This window comes from Gobius niger, assembly GCF_951799975.1.
Source record: "Gobius niger genome assembly, chromosome: 14".
NCBI lineage: Eukaryota > Metazoa > Chordata > Actinopteri > Gobiiformes > Gobiidae > Gobius > Gobius niger.
The window spans coordinates 26,358,204-26,375,438 of record NC_136865.1 but is presented as its reverse complement, the minus strand read 5'-3'; the positions used below and the strand labels follow the sequence as shown (position 1 = coordinate 26,375,438).

Sequence of the window (17,235 nt, the reverse complement as noted above, 5' to 3'; positions counted from 1 at the left end):
ACGCACAAAGACCAGACCAGGTAAGAGCATATATCAGTATGGAAAACAGTGGCCTGTTCCTTTAATACAAGCTTATCTTTGCAGAGAGACCCTGAAATAAAATAGACTGTAAGAGACTTTGTAAATAAAATCAACGGAATAATCCAACCTGAAACCTCTTTACTAAGAAGCATGGACCTATTCTGCTATTAATAATGTACAGAATTTCAAGGACATTCCCAGCATGTGAGCCCTGTTGGAACATGTAATTATACATTTTCATCATTCCTACCACCATGCACGCGCTTCACACTGTGCAGAGCGTGTGTTTGTTTAAAGGCATATGCGTTTCCAGACCCGATAACCGGTTCAGTGTTTGCACCTTTCAACAAGATGGCAACCCTTCAGTAACGGCCCTTTTTGTTAGTCTCAAACAACCTCTTCGGTGGAATAATCACCAGGAGACTCCGCTCCGATTGAAAACTGAACTCCAGCTGTGCTTTTTAGCCCTGAAACGTTTCCATCTCCGTGATTTTATTTCTGGGCCGCACAGATGCAGAGGGAGAGAAGGGAAGGCGCCATACGGGCAGCATGGGCAAACCCCTCGCAGTAACTCTAAGCGGTCAACAGATGGCGGGCTGTCGCTGGGTCATTTGTATTCAGAAACGCGCTCACACATCGGCTTCGCGGCGGGGGACGGGACGAGCGCGCGGCTACGGGCTTCAGTGGACACACGCTTCGCCTCTCCCGCTTCAACGTGATTAATGGTGTGCGAGTGGCTCGAGCTGCTGAGGAGGGTGGGCCAGTTCTCAGGCTGCTAATGAGGTGATAATGGAGAGGTGGGCGAGCGGGTTCCAAACTGGTGCAAGCATCACAGGGAAAGCCGGGGAGAGGGGGGGGGATTTTTGACCCACACACTGGAGCAGTGGGGGAAGAGTTTTTGGCAGTGCTGGGATACACGAGTTTAAAGGCAGACTGGTGATGAAGGGTGATATTCACAAACACACATTATACCCGCCCTACGTGTGATTCTGTCACATTTAACCCGTGATGGTGTGTCTTTCACGTGGGAAAAGGCAGGTGGCTGAGTGTTTTTTTGGCTGTGGCAGAGAATTGCAGTTTTGGCTTTACACAGTCTCCGGGGAGGGTTTAGTCAAAGTCAATGGACGATACACTTCAGTGTTCGATGTGGTACGTTGGCTACATTCGCCATAATGACTGGAATATAACTGTTTCGAGTTTGGCTTAATATTGTTTGGGACGCCATGTTTGAGACAATAAACTAAAGGCATTTTGCTACTGTGGGTTCTCGGTGAATCCATAGCTTCCTTCTACCTTTTTAAGTCGTGCAACAGGTGAATATTGCTCCTTTAGGATGTCAGCCCTGTGTTCCCCGGTGCCTATGTTCCCCCCACTACTATTGATAAAGAATAGCCACCAGCCCACTATCCTTAAGGTTAGTGGCTAGGGCAGGGTTAAGCTGATTGATATATTTATGATGTTTTACTCATGACTTGTGATCGGTTGATGTACCAACCCACCTACGAATGAAAAATTGCACCCGGGGAACATAGGACCCGGGGAACATAGGTACGCACTCCTTCTTTAATGCAGTCTATCTGTGAGTTGGTCATTGTACAGTGTGTACCCTGCTTGAAATCAAGAAGGTCTGGACTGGTCTCAGGTCCGACAACATTTCGTAAGTCTGTGATTTGACCTTGTCCCTAAAAAAAAACACATCTGCCGTATCTACAATGTAAGGTCTGAAAGGAAAGAATAAGAGAGCAGATTTCCATTAAACATAACATAAAATATGTGATTGTGAAGGACTTATCGTTCCTGCTTCACCAAGGACGTCGTCTGGCTGGAACGGCTGCTCACAATGGCTTTGTGAGCGCTTATTGTGTGGGTTCATCTTCAGACTGTGTACACAACATTTGATATGAATGCTTATACAGGACATCTATTTACACCGTTTGACGGTTTCAGTGCAGGACAAAGCAACGTGCAACAGAAGTATCTCATGCACTGCCTCACTCGAAAAGAAACAGGTCACTCGATGTAATATTTTGTTGTAGCGCCTTTAGCTTTGATCCCAACACACAATCACAGTGGCATTGTTTCAAGAAGCTTCTGCAATGTCAAAAGATCCAGTGCTGCATTTAATCTTTTAAAATCTTGTATTGATGATGGGAGAGTGTATCCACAGTGCAAAGCCTTCTCCAGCACACCCCCAAGAGTCTCAATGGGGTTAAGATCTCGACCAGGTAAAAACAGTTATAGCTACATCCAGGTGGTGACTTTTTTGGGAAGTGTTTTGTCTCATGTGGATGCTCATTCTGAAGGACCTGCAAATGGAATCTTTAACCTGCTGCTTTGTATAAATGAATTCAATGCCATTGATCTGTTATTTTCATAATCTTTTGAATGAAACATCTGGGGTCGTGTTGTAAATGAGTCTTAGCCAGGAGTGCCTGAAACAAGCGATCTGCACATGACTTTCTTGTTTAAATAATGAGACATAATTTCCACACGTGGGATCGTCCCTGAACTCCAGACCTGAGCCTTTTTTCCTTTTCTTTCTTTTCCGTTGCTGGACAAGGCGTAGCGCAGACTCTCTCATTATCAATACCAGATATTGGAGAAATGGGAATGTGTGACTATGACTATTTTTTGCAAGATGGTATATATGGTATGTATAACAACTTGTGACCTGGAATGTTTTCTGGCATTGCTTAAAGTAATACTGCTCAATAGTTTTTTGGTACCAAGTAAAACCATTCTTTATACAACTTTCTACTTTATATCATTGCCATTGTGCTTTATGCGTGGCCGTTAAAAGCCGGATATCGCACTCAGTCTTGAGCATGAACGAAATTCCTGTTGTCCCTCGTACTTGCAGCCTTGTATCAATGATCGACACAATGCAACCATGCTTTTACAGTACAAGTTATTTATTTGAACACAGAAAAACTCCTTGTTTTGTTTCCTCGTTCAAACCTAAACTTGTCCTCAGCACACTTCAAAGACGCTCCGTTATCGTCAGCAGCAGGCGAGGGGGTTCCACAGCGAACAGGAGAGAAAGACTGTATATTTAGTCCAACTTCCCCGGTTTGAAAAGTCTTTAAAAACAGTGTGTTTTTGTGGAGTTGACAACAAAGGCCCCACAGACGGATTCCACCATGCTCTCCAGGGAGCTTTTCTCTGTGTTCAAAACCGGACTTTTTGTGGACAGCGTCTCATGTGCCTTACTAATATCACTTTGTTGATACAGTGAAAATCATCTCTGAGATAGTTAATAATATGCAGTGGGAACAATTTAACATTGATGGTGTGTCATTAGGATTATTTGTTTTAAAAAGTAATTCAGGGCCTGTCCATGAAGTCAAGCTCAGGACTAAACTTTAACATATGTTCAATCCAGTGTATCGTCCACATGAACCCGGTGTTTTGGGGGTCTGTAAAGGAACATTTTCCAAACCAGGTCCCAGAGTGGAAAGATCTGAAAACACTGTTTACGTGGCTCCATTGCTACGGCCTCTCTGCAACTTTTACTAAAACGAGGACATCACGGTTATCCATAATCTACTGACGTTATCATAACTTTTACTTTACCTCTGTCCCACAGCAAGCCACAGGTGACATGGAGAAAAACCACAGCAAAGTTTGCCTCAGTCCAGTCTGTGCTTTTGGACTGACAGTAAAAGTCCGGTGACTGAAAGTTTTCCTGCTTTAGTCCCGTGAGTCTGAAGAATAAATCCACCGCCTCGTCTCTTCTGTAGATCATGAATCTATTGAGAAGTTTCATATTTACCAGCAGAGTTTTTGTTTATTATTCAGAAAACTTACTGCTTACCATAGATATAATATAATAATGATGAGCGGGTCCCATTCAGCCCCATTCATTGTAAACGTTCCGGAGTCATGTGTGAACCTTAATGGCCGCTCTGTCACCTCCAGCAACCTGTTCCTTAAAGGGACTATACAGAGTTTAAAAATGTTAAAATTATGTATTTTCCTCCCCCTACATGTTCCAACAATGTCCTAGTGTGTAGAATGAGCTCAGACCTGTTCACCACAACTGCCTCTAAAATCCTGCACTGTCACTCAAAAAGGTGTTACTTCGGGTCCGAATTGCCATCATGCACGAGCTTAATATAGAAGGTGCAGTTACACGTATGACCTGAGGTGGCAGCAGTGAGTATAAAATGGCGAACTTGCATTTAGCCCCTTTAAAAGGGCAAAAAGGCAGGAAGCACTGAGCTCGCGGGGTGGGCGGAGCCTCAGCGCTCCAGAGGTTGATTGACAGACTCTGGAGCCAGTCAATGCACTGAAAATGCTTCCAATTTTTGGGCTGATAAACAAAAACCAGTGTGGTTAAAAATATTTCACCTACCCCAGCGTTGTCACATGGGTCATAGCGATTTTTCGAAAAAGAAAAACTATTTGGAGCCAGGCTTTTTTTCTTCTGTCGTTTCAAGTCCCATTTGAATCAATGCTCCCATGTGCCTCTTTGAGTCGCCCCTGGCCACAAGGGGGTGGTATTACAGCAATGCCAGCTCCCCACCATGAGGACCACAGAGAAGCCCGTTCCTCGCCCATTGCTGCTTACTTACTATCTACAGTCACCGCATTTTCAAAGGCGTGAGTCAATCCACACATTTACTGAGCTGGCCTTTGTGTGGATATAGCCTCAATCTTGCAAAGTTGAAACAAGATGACTGGACCTTCATCTTTTGACAGACAGCGTTTCACTCTCTATCCAGAGTGCACCACAAGGCAGCTTTTGATGAGTTCTTATGGACAGAACGTCTGAATTTCCTCCACACTGGATTGCACCGATCCAGGCCATATCTAAAGCAGGAATCCAGGACTCATGTGTGTGCAATTACTGGCCCATATCAGTTCTCTATAGACCATCCAGGTTTATTTCACGGTCTTCTCACCATGTAGGCACAAAAATAATTTCACGGATAAATAACAATTTAAATGCTGTTTTCACAAAAACATACAACCTCCTCCTTATTCCCCTGTTGAACTGTCTGTAGGCTGATTGTTTTCCAGCCATAGAGAGACAGGCTTTGAACGGCCTCTAAAGAATTGTTCACTTTCCGCTAATGAGCTAAGCGCATAGGGAGCCTTTCTTATTTGCCTTTGAATGCTCTGCCTGGTTTGGTAAACAATTGATATTTTAACAAAAAACCTGCACCGTTTTATTAAAATGCTCATTGTTCCTGTTCACCGCCGTTTTAAATGATAAATGAGCAGAAGGTCGACAGGAATCACATGCTTTGCCGATAAAGGAATCAAGGTTTGATTTAGGCACTGGGGCCATTTGCTGAACAGCGTTTTCACGGCTTTGGCCCAGGATCAAACAAGACTCCCCAGCAACTTAGAGACAAGACTTTGGCTTTGGTTCGGATTTATGGATTTCCAGTTATTCACCGGCTCTGAGCGCATTGACAGAGTGATTAATGAGGGATTAAAGTGTGTGCGCAGTTATTAATATTGAGTCATATTGAAACATTAAGTAGTGCACACGTCATATTAAACTTTTTTAATATGCGCTCCCCGATCCAAAACATGTCACCAAATAAAGGTCACATGCTCTATATTTAGCTTAAATTACAGCGTTGTTTCAATAAGCTTCTGCAATGTCAAAAGATCCAGTGTTGCATTGACCTTTCACCAAGATTGATGATGTGTGACCCCAGTGTAAAGCCTTTTTCCAAATATTCTCAATGGGGATCTGGACTCTGTAGTGGCCAATCCATGACATCTCATTCTCCCTGAGCCACTCTTTCATAATGTTAGCCTAATGAATCCTGGTGAAGAATAAATCCATGGGTGGAATAACCTGTTCATTCAGGATGATCTCATTCTTCGGACACATGAACCTAGACCTGAGCAACTGCAGCAACCCTAGATCAGAAAGGTTAGACACATCCAGGATTGTCATTATTATCCAGGTGCCTGCTTTATTTTTGGTCTGGCAGTGTAGCTTTGCCTTTTCAACTCGCAGCACAACCAGACTCGTCCTTTTGAAAATTCACCCCAGCCCTTACAAAAAACCTACTATGAAAGGTAACGTGGCACAGTTAGCCCGGTCGCATCTCCAAGCAAGAAAGTCCCAGGTTTGATTCCTGAGCCAGGTGGTCTCTTCGCATGTAGAGTTTGCATGTTGCCTCCTGTCTGCGCCCTATAAGTGCCACTACCATCCATCCATCCATCCATCCATCCATCCATCCATCCATCCATCCATCCATCCATCCATCCATCCATCCATCCATCCATTTTCTTCCGCATAACCGTTGCCGGGTCGTGGGGGCAGCTGTTGGAGTTGCCCCTTATGGCTCCTCCTGCAGGTGGTGGGTCCACAGAAGGACGGCCTCATGGTTCTAACCGGGCCTGTTAGTCTTTCATAATGGGCCTCTGAACCGCTCTTTGTCTGACCCGTCACCTAGGACCTGTTTGTCAAGGGAGACCCTACCAGGGGCACGAAGCCCCCGACAACAGAGCCCCCGGGATCATTCGGGTGCTCAAACTCCTCCACCACGTTAAGGTGGCGGTTCCAGGAGGGGGTGCCACTACCACTAAAACAATATGTTCGCTCTGTGGCCAGGACTCCCTCGCCTGGCTATCGCCAAACAAAATATCGCAAGTTATATTTAGTCTGGGGACCACCAATTCATTTTCTCGTAGGAGAGGTGTGGTTTACGATCGTCCATATCCGTTTGTTGGGCGCTACGAATGTCATCATGCGTCTGCATGTAGCCATAGCCAATCATGTCATTGAATCAGATGACGTAGGGTGTACCTGCTGTAAACTTTCGAGCTAAACTATTTAGAACACGGTCTAAAGCTTAATCAAAAGATGGAGTTGCTGTTGTCATGTTGGATCTGTAAATAAAGTTTACTTTATTATTTTTTTTTATCCGAATGTTGAATAGCGCGTCATCGTCTTGCCGGCTGTCCTCGCTCTGTGATTGGTTCCCAAATCCATGCGAAAATTTCGCCCATGGTCCCCAGGCTGTTGTGCAGTTTGAAATGATTCGAGCGCACACAGCAGCATGGGTGTTCCCAGGCTAAGGACTTGCCTGAAACATTCTAAAATCTCAGTGGGACTTTCGTGGATAAGTAAAGGTCAGATAAACGAGGCGATTTGTACAGCATTTCTTCCATTCAATCCATTTTAAAGGAGGCACACATCATAAAATCAACTTTTTTTTTTTTTAACCTGCTGCCTGCAGAAGGTGCTTAACTTCACAACGAGATACAGAGTCATATTCTTGTGCCTTTGCAATACAGGCATCCATGTGGTGTTGCTCCAAAGCAGGTTCTTCCGCCACAATTCTGCAGAATTACACATTGCACAAATAGACATTTAAATTGACATCATGCAACATTTCATGAGGCTAGATCTTCACTTATCCAATCAGTGATTAAAGGGAACTTGTAAACTGACGTAAATATAGACTATAATGTGCAAATGAGTTTTTGTCTGTCCTTGGTCAAGTTGTGCCCTATATTTGTTAATCAAGTAAAGGGCAAAGGCTACGCTGTGATTGTGGCACTCTGGGTATAGACGCTGCTAATTGATAATTACTGTATGGAACATGGGTACATGCTGCTGATTAAAATTGTTAGTTGATTAGAACAGGATGTAAAACTAGCACGCCTTTCAAAGAGAGAAAGAGAGAAAGAGAGCGAGTTGTTTTATTTTGTTCATTATTTTCCATCACTCCCACTCACAACAATGGATCTTTATATGCAGAAATGTGCGTCTATAAAAGAGGCATTGTGGACATTTGTTTGGGGTAATTAGCACGACGTGGTTTGAGGCGATCTGAGCGTTAGACAAAACAGCGCGTCATTAGCTCGTTACATTTGTTTACATTTGGTTTTACACCGCTTTGATTGACCAAGTCTGTCATGTCCTCCAGGGCAGCGCAGGCAATGCGGCAATTTAATTAAGCGTTTTTATGATCTAATCTCTAAACAGGCTGTATTATGGATCACACTGTCTACAAAACATAGACCTCATCAAGTAAAAAGTAAGAGTTTTACTACTTCTGCAGAAAGTGTGGGCTTTTTGGGTCGAGACTATTTATTAGTCACAAATGTGATTGTGTAACTCAGCCCTGAGTGTTGTAATAAGCTTAAAGCTGCCGTACGTCCATAGTGTTACAGAGGAGAGATAATGATCGGCACAAGCTCTTGCCTCAAAACAGGAAGGTCCTGGGTTCGATTCTCGGATCGTACAGGCCTTTCAGTGTGGAGTTTGCGTGTTTCTCTCCCCGTGTCTGGATGGGTTTCCTCTGGGTGCTACGGTTTACCTCATCAACTGAAAACATGTCCTCTAGCCAGGTCCCGGGCAGCACTACGGTCTCCCTCTGCTGCTGACAGGTTACCCCCAGCGGCACCAAAGGATGGAGAAGAAGAAGAACTTTATTTATATAGCGCCTTTCACAGACAAGTCACAAAGCGCTTTACATGAGAGTATCATACATTCACTCCATACTTGGTGGTGTTCACTTTCCCCTGTAAGACTGACAGAAACGCTGTTGCGACTGCACACATCTGCACCAATGCTCCCTCTGACACCACCATGCATTCACATCATTCATCCTGGTTTATTGTACATGTTTTTAGTGGTGGGGGAAACCGAAGGACCTGGAGGAAACCACACAGACACGAGGAGAACATGCAAACCCCACACAGAAAGGCCCCGTCCAGGTGGGAATCGAACCCGGGACCTTCAGCTGTGAAGCACGAGCGCTAACCGCTGCGCTACCGTGCCACACAAATAATAATAATATGATGATGATAATAATCTGATCAGTCTGATTTAACTAATTAAATATATATATAAACATCCCTTTTTATACTAAATCACCTTTTTGAGATTCAATGTGAGATCGTCAGTGTTGTGGATCATTTATGTTTGAGAAATCTTGCATATTAAATATTGTTTCACCGTATCATCCTCTGGACATTTCAGTGCACAAATTGCCTCCAGCAAATTGTGTCTTGCAGGTATACAAGCGGTTGTCTTAGATGTATTTCTTGCACTTGACTTGAAAAGCGCAACAAGGTCGGCTCATAAGGTGGTGAAAGCACAATGACTATTAATAATGCGTTTTTATCAGCATTTGCACTGCATTCCTTTAGTTCATCTCCATAAAAAAGGCCCACATCATTGTGACGTGTAATACATGACGCATCGATACTAAAATGTCCAATCGCATTTTTTAATTACGCACAATATGAGACCTTTAACCCGGGGCAGTGACTGATTAACTCAGCACTTCCTTGTCACGAGCCCTCCCCCCCTCGCAGGTAAACCCCGTGTGATCGTGTCTCCGTGCATGTCCCGCGCCTCGGCTTCCTCGGGACGGGAGAGTGGAGAGCGGAGCGGTGCAGCGCGCGCTCATACGGCCGTAGTCCTCTTGGTGACGCTCTGCTGACATCATACTGATTTTCCCCACACTGCCTTCTCCCTCTCTCTCCCTCTCCCTCTCTCCCTCTCGCTCTCACACTCTCCTCGTATCGGCCACAGTTTGCCTCGCTCCTCCGGCTCTCGCTGCTACAGAGAGGCTCGTATACCTGCGCGCTATACGGCCGGCCCACACGGGGGAGAAGAAGGAAGGAGGGGTTTCTGTGGCGCTGTCAAACATCCAGAGGAAAGAGGCAACGCCGAGACACACACACACACACTCAACTGACGCCGGCGCAAACTTGGCACGACCCTGACTGACCTGGCCCCCCTCAAAAAAAGTGAACTGAACTCATCGGAGAAGGAAGGAATACTTGCTCTGTTGTGGATATTTGCGTCCACCTTGTCTGCCTGTTTCCACAAGAATGGCGAGAGATTACGCAGCGCTCTGCCCGGACCGTGGAGCCGCGTTGAGGGGCGCTGCTGGACTGGCCGCTCTCCTGCTTCTTCTCACTGCACAAGGTAAGGACTCCCAACAAACAAACAAGCAAACAAACAAGCTGTGGCCGTGTTGCGCTCGCAGTTGCCCCGCGCGTTTACTTGTACATGGCACGTCTCCAGCGGGCAGCAGCGCGTTCCTTTGTGTCTCGGGCGAGAGTGGTTGGCCACAAGCTGTTGTCAAAGTTTGTTGTGGATTCGGAGGCGCTGACTGAAGGCACGCCATGATACGCCAAGGTGTGGCAGCGGAGTCGGCGTGGGGTGGTTCTCTCGCGCCCTGATTCCCGCGGCTTCAGGTGGCTGTTCCAGGAGTTAATCCTCGCTGATCCTTTTACAAGCAGCTGTCGTTAGCGGTGGAGTGTTTTGTGTGTGTGTGTGTGTGTGTGTGTGTGTGTGTGTGTGTGTGTGTGTGTGTGTGTGTGTGTGTGTGTGTGTGTGTGTGTGTGTGTGTGTGTGTGTGTGTGTGTGTGTGTGTGTGTGTGTGTGTGTGTGTGTGTGTGTGTGTGTGTGTGTGTGTGTGTGTGTTACTGTGACTGGTGCCTTTATTGGAAGATGAATGGGTCAGGACAGGTTGGGCGCAGAGAGCTGTACGCAGCAACAGGGCGCCGCTGATGGGAATGACCGGCTCTTGGCCCCTTGCGCGTCGGGGGTCCGTGATGGAGCGCGCGGCCGCTGGAGAGACCATCGTGAACGCCCACCAGTTGAGTGCCCTACAGTGTAATCAGAGAGCGAAGCAGAGGAATCTGAGCGGGAATGCCGCGCTTGTTGCAGGCTGATGGATGCTGGAACCAAAATCATGTGCACAATTTTTTTTTTTTTTTTTTTTGGAAAAGACGAACAGCTTCATTGTTTAATCATGACTGAGTAAATCAGGCCAATAAAAAAACGACCGTATATGCAGGTTTGTAAATCTTTAAACAGTCGAGTGTGTGTGCCTAAGGGTGCACTAAATCAGTAGGATATGTCCAGGTGTTGACTAGACGTGACTGGACAGGAACTGTACTCACAAGTCTACGTTAGAGGGGAGTAAATAATGAACCATCTAGTATTGCACTTATGTTTACACTATATTTTACACTACTCTATTATCTAGTGCATGTAGTACATACACAAAGGAATCATGTGTATTCGTTTGGAGGCACATGTAGGACTATGGTGTATGAAATGGACTGATGAAAAGTGGTTGAGTATTGTGTATATGGCGAACTGTAGTTGTGATACTGTCTGACTCGGACGGATGTGACTGTGGGTGGGTGTTAATGCTGGGGGGAGCATTGTTATAGTGGTTTATTATTGAATGTGCACTGTTCATTTATTTTTGGAACCAGAGACTATGGGCGGAAACTAGCTATGCAACAATCTGGTGCAGCACATGTCTGTCTCTATGAGCTTAGTGTCTTTGTACGTTGTCCCTTTTAAAGATGAAAGTAAACTAAAGTGGTTAAAGTTATGGGTTATGGTTAGAGATTCTGCGCCTCCAAGCTACAAATACACATTATTCTATTGCGTATGTTGCCCATAAAAGTTGCATTACGTTGTACAGATGTGTATAGGGTGAGCACCTGTCCTTCTTTTGGTTTCACTGCACAGCCGTTTAGACCTTTGTCACACAGTCCCATGTATTTAGAAAATCTCCCACTTTTCCATTGAAGTCAGATTTACATAGAGAACGACAAATTGTTCACCAGTGTTTCCGAGTTTTTGAGTCGTTAAAGGAATTGTTCCAAAACGACTGCCTTAAATGTCATCTTTTATGGCATACATTTGTGAAAAATACAAAAAGTATGGCCCAAACCACATCCGACTATGTTTTGATGACATTTTCAGTATTCATTTTGTCCCCTTTACACAATTTTTTTGCCCTGTTTGACGAATATCCACATTCGACTCCATTCCTGGGCTTCACATAATGTATTGTAATGCACTGATCACCACACTTTATATGGATCAATGCAGTATGTGCCGTTATCAGCCTCTTTGCTCTCGACTTCCCTCGCTCCTGCTCTCTCTGACAATCCTGAATCCGACGCTGCACTGCGCTCGGGACCAATCACATGGCGGCGTGCGCTTCACCTTCACAGGGCTTTTCTTTCTTACTAAATTTACCACTTTCAAGTACTGCAGAACGCCGCTCCTGATAAGGCTGGATTCCTCGCCTGGAGTCAAGGAGAAAGTCAAACCCGCTCTGCGTTACCGTGTGCAGTGGAGGCTATTTCTTTTTTTTTTTTTGTGTGTGTTTCTTTACAAATATACCACTGGGCTTGAAGGTGAAAACGCGTAGTATCCCTGTCATTAAATATTAAAAGCGTGTCTTTCTGTTTTCAGATTAGACCTTGACCTCGTCGGAACTGAAAAATATTGTGGCCATAAGCTCTGCCTCGCTGTATTGATATCTCATCCAGAACAGCAAATCATTAGATAACATTTTGATAAGTGCATTGTTTTTTCCATGGACTGAAAAAGCGTGTTATATAATACTTCTACAGCTATTCAGTGATAGTAGTACTTCTAAAATGAATACTTCTAATAAAACTCCTGCCACCACATAGACTTTTTTCATTTCAAAGGGGTTTGTCCAATGTGAATAGGTGATCTCCATGGTAACGCAGGACAGTCGGCGCCACACTGGGGGATAACGGACAGCTTTGGCAGAAACCGATTAATATCTCTCTCTAAAAGTTTGAACTTACATGATTAAACCAAATTGCCTTTATGTTCAGCAGCACTTTCACACACGCAAGAAGTTTCAGACATTTACGCGACATCTTTCAGTTGCCAGGAGACCTTTTATATTGCATCATGTTAGACCCATCTCCTAATCTTTCGTAATCATTTGAGGCAAAAATACTTTGTCATATCGCTGTTTTTATGTTTGAAGATATTGCTTCATTTTGTGCGGTACCCCGTGGTTGTAGTAATTCCTGCTGCCTCTTCGTGACGGTAAAAACGTGAGAAGGGATAGATGAGCAGTTAGTTTTGTGATTTCAACCAGGTTGCATTAGAAACATTATCCAATATGGCGATGGGTTTTCATAATCGATACTTGAGTAATCAGGTGTTTTTTTTTTTAGGGTTTAGACCTGGCATACTAAACAGAGTCACCAGACTGAGCAGTAAAATCATCTGGAACAGGAGTCACTACACTTTACAACAACTTCACTTCTCTACATATAAGAGTCAGGTCTAAAGCGGTGGTTCTCAACTGGTGGGTCAGGGGGATCATTTTCAGTGGGTCACAGGACCTTTGTCAAACCCTATTCTAGATCGTTTATTGATCAAGTGAACTCTGCAAAGAAATACTGCTTTTTTCCTGTCGGCCAAACTGCTAAGTAAAAGTTTAAATGAATATTTCTTGTGATGAAATGTTGAAGGTGGGTCCTGAAGCCTCACCAGTTGAGAACCACTGGCCTCAAGGCAACACTAGCAAAGAGAACAAACAGAGCACAGTTCAGTTTCGTACCCACCTCAGTCACGCTGCTGAACTCTTAATACTGGCCTTTTCTCTAGCGCTTTTTAACAGTGACGCATGACACCCCTGCTGTGCACTGTAGCATATTCTGCTTGTTGTGTGTGACTGATCTGCTCATTGTTTCTGTGCACCGTTGAAAGTGACGCATGCTCCACAACAGAAGTCCCGACGATTTCGTAAAGCGGCTATTTTATTGTTTTATTTTCGAAGAGAGTTGTCACACCCTGTATATGCCTGCAATGGCTTTTTCCACATCTATCACATTGCATAATAGCATGGTCACACTCTGAAGCCAGTCACCACCACCATACAAAAGCACAAGTGTCAGGGCACTCTCAGACCTTCCATCAGAGCCTCAGTTAGTGGGGATCGAGTGCCCCCAAAGTTCAGAAAATCTTTCAGACAGCTGAGCTCCTTCAAAGGGGCTACACTCTGGGACTCTCTCCCCACTGGGCTAAAACTGCAGACTAATATTAACACCTTTACTAGAGAGCTCAACAGTGGCTCAAATCGGGCCAGAGTCTTTCCCATGTGTAAAATGTGCCATGTGTTATATATATATAATGTGTTTTATCTATTGTAAACGAAAAGCTGCCAATGGTCAGGTGTTGAAAATAAGCAAATGTGCTATAATACTTTAATCAATGCATCTGTCTTGTCCAATGTTATTGTATATCCATATTAAACAAATATATGAACTTTCAGAACTGGCTTAGGACAGAAAACAAACACTATTAGCACCACTACCTGCATTTTTACAATGAATTATGTTTCTAAGGATCCTAGTTCAAAGGATCCCAGTCTCCAAAAAAGCATTGCCTTGTGGTTGACTCGGGCTGGTTGTTGTTGCCAGATAATGGTGAGTTTCTAGGCACATCAGAAGGAGAGGAACGATCCTGACGTTGCTGCAGGATCTGCCCAAAGTGGCCACTCCGGGTATAAAAAAAAGAACTCAGCAGGACTCTGTGGAATAGTCACCTTCTGCACACAGAACCACCGCATTGCTCACGGCTGACAAAATGCAGCATTACCATACGTATGTCACCACTTGTAAATTTCCCTGAACCCTTGTCTATTTTTGTGTAATTCGAAACACATTTCGGCTCTAACGAAGCTCGATCTTGCCTCAGAGGTGGCAGACGCTGACAGGATGTCGCAGTCTCAGCCTGGCATTTGTTCACAGGTCTATTTCTCTCAGCTGTTCTCCCCGAGCCGCCCCAAACTAAGGTGAGCAATTTAACTTAGGGCTGCACGTTTCAAGTTTTTCATTAACCGTTAACCGAGGCCCTGAGTGGTTAATACTCGGTTAACCATTAGCGTGCGCACTAAACAACCCCCCTGTGCACGTTACGTTATACTGACAAACACGAAACGGGTATTTCATTGTTAACACCTTTATGAAATGACGATAATGACAATAATGGGAAATGTTTTATGCTTTTAGCTTGCCTAGCTGCCTCTTAAGGTCAGCACACACGACACGACTTTTATGCCCGATTCTGATACAGTTCTCAGTCGCGCTGAGTCTTCTCGAGTCGTGTCTAGTCGAAGGCAGTCACACAGAGTCGGGTCTCGTAGTGCCGGGCGGTCACGACAGGACTTGCGTTCGAATTGTGTAGTGTGGGCAGCAGAAAGACGCAACTAGACTCCAGTCGTAGGAAATCAAACATGTTGATTTTTAAGCACGATTTTTGACGCACAGGAGAAATGTGGGTGATTTTTAGCGTTTCATATGTGAACAAACAGAAAGCAGCGGCCAATGACAGAGTGAAATAAAGGCAGAAAAACACTGCGGCGCCTTTTCATTTCTCTGTCAAAACAGCGGCACAAACAACTCATTTCATGGTCACAGCCCCACATGACAAGGCACAACTTTATAACACCAAAAACAGGCTTTCAAGCTACATTTCAACCGCGAACAGAGTTTAGTGGCACTTACTGAGTTTGGAGACAAACTTTTTAGCTTCACATCGCTGCTAGCGCCTAGTCTCTCCGCTTTCTCCTCCGCCTCCTCCAACTCGGGGCTGAGGCCCATCTAATTTCTTATTAAATCCACTCAAAAACGTCCCGCTTCTTCGCGTTGCTGACTTTTATCTCCATTTGACAGAACTATAGCCAAGTTGAAGGCTTCATAGTAGCAGTAGCCTAGCACTGCGGTGTTGTGACACTGTTGACAACGTTGACCAATCGGGACACGCACACGTTTTCCCACGCTCACAAACACAGGCCTATCTTTGCGGATTTGGGGTCAGTTTTTGAAGCCGGAAAAATCGTGTAGTGTGTGCTGACCTTTACGTGATGCCCAGGTGTCGGCTGTTGAAATGGTACAAGAACAAAGTTGTATTTGAAGTATATCTAAGCACTGCAATGCAATATTTGCATTTAGATCCGTCAGTCTCGCTTGTAAAGAGCTCCCACGCTGCGCTGTTTCTGGCCTGTGTCATATTGAAAAGTTAAACCAGACGAGGAATTAGATATTAGAAAAACCTCTGAAAAAACCTTCAAATTATTGCTAGCTACAAGTTACGTAGGAGCGACTAAAGTGGAGACACTGTTGCAAGAGTGAAATGAGAACCGCATTTTGACGAGTTTTGTAACGTGTGCTGTCTCACAGATCGGAAATTACCATAAAACTAAGATGTTAAAGGAATAGGCCACCGTTTTTACATACTAAAATATGTTCTTACCTCACTTTAGTCGAGTTAATATATCCCCGTCTGGTCTTTGTCCGTGCGCTCTGTCACGCAAACGGAGCACATACGCAGCCTCTCCCACATGTCACATAGCTCCGAAAAAGCTCACGATAGAAGCTACCAAGCTCTTCCACGTGTTCCCTATTTAAATAAAGTTACGTGAAGTGTTTTCATGCGAAGTATATTTACACAGAAATGTAACATGTCGATTTTATAAGCAAATAAAGAGGGGGACTATATTGTGAGGCGTAATGATACGAGGAGTAAAACGTCCGCGCAGTAACTCCTAAAGGTTATTGACGGAAGTGAGCGGGGGGAAGTCTTTAGGAGTTACTGCGCGGACGTTTTACTCCTCGTATCATTACGCCTCACAATATAGTCCCCCTTTTTATTTGCTTATAAAATCGACACGTTGCATTTCTGTGTAAATATACTTCGCATGAAAACACTTCACGTAACTTTATTTAAATAGGGAACACGTGGAAGAGCTTGGTAGCTTCTATCGTGAGCTTTTTCGGAGCTATATGACATGTGGGAGAGGCTGCGTCAGAGGTTCCGCTAGACTTTTTTTTTGTCGGCCACTTTGGCCGGCTGGGTCGTAAAATGTCGGCCATTCGCAAGAATTACCGGCCATTAAAAATATATATACATAATGAACGTGGCTTACTATCATCAACAATCTACATGTAGACAGAGCGCTACACGAGTGCTTTAGTTGATTCCAAAACACGGCTATTTCTAATAAAAGACTGACGTGAGAAAAATGTAGCAACAGCGAAAATCCAAACATGAAGTTGTGCGCGTGGAGACGGTGGAGCAGCCGGTGTCACACGGACATACACCACTCATCTGCATTTCAACTTAGACAGAAAGTAGCCGATATCTACGACCCTAACGCTGTCCTTATCCAGGTCTGACCAGCTGCTCAGTGAGGGCTGGGCTGTAGATGCCCTTCCGCGCTTTTACGTGGCTTCAGGTGAATAATAATGATTAAGTCCCTCACCACTGAAATATTGTGGAGACAAATCAACAGCACTAAAGTCACAAAAGTCAGTCTCGAGCGATTCAAAACGGACCCAGCTCTGCCGCGCTTTAGAGCGGCTCCAACACCGGTAACTGAGCCGAGGCGTCTGCGCAGACTGACCGAGGGAAGCGCCTCT

General features: G+C 44.7%; 1 protein-coding gene across 2 annotated transcripts in view; it reads left to right on the top strand.

Annotated features, from left to right (window-relative positions):
- Positions 1-9,525: 9,525 nt before the first annotated feature.
- Positions 9,526-17,235, top strand: part of pvrl2l (PVR cell adhesion molecule related 2 like) — a 640,829-nt gene continuing 633,119 nt past the window's right edge. For both annotated transcript variants that reach the window (XM_079570958.1, XM_079570957.1), the window contains exon 1: positions 9,526-9,937. In XM_079570958.1, the coding sequence (XP_079427084.1) occupies positions 9,841-9,937 (97 nt within the window). In that variant the 5' untranslated portion in view covers positions 9,526-9,840. The remainder of the gene's footprint in view (positions 9,938-17,235) is intronic.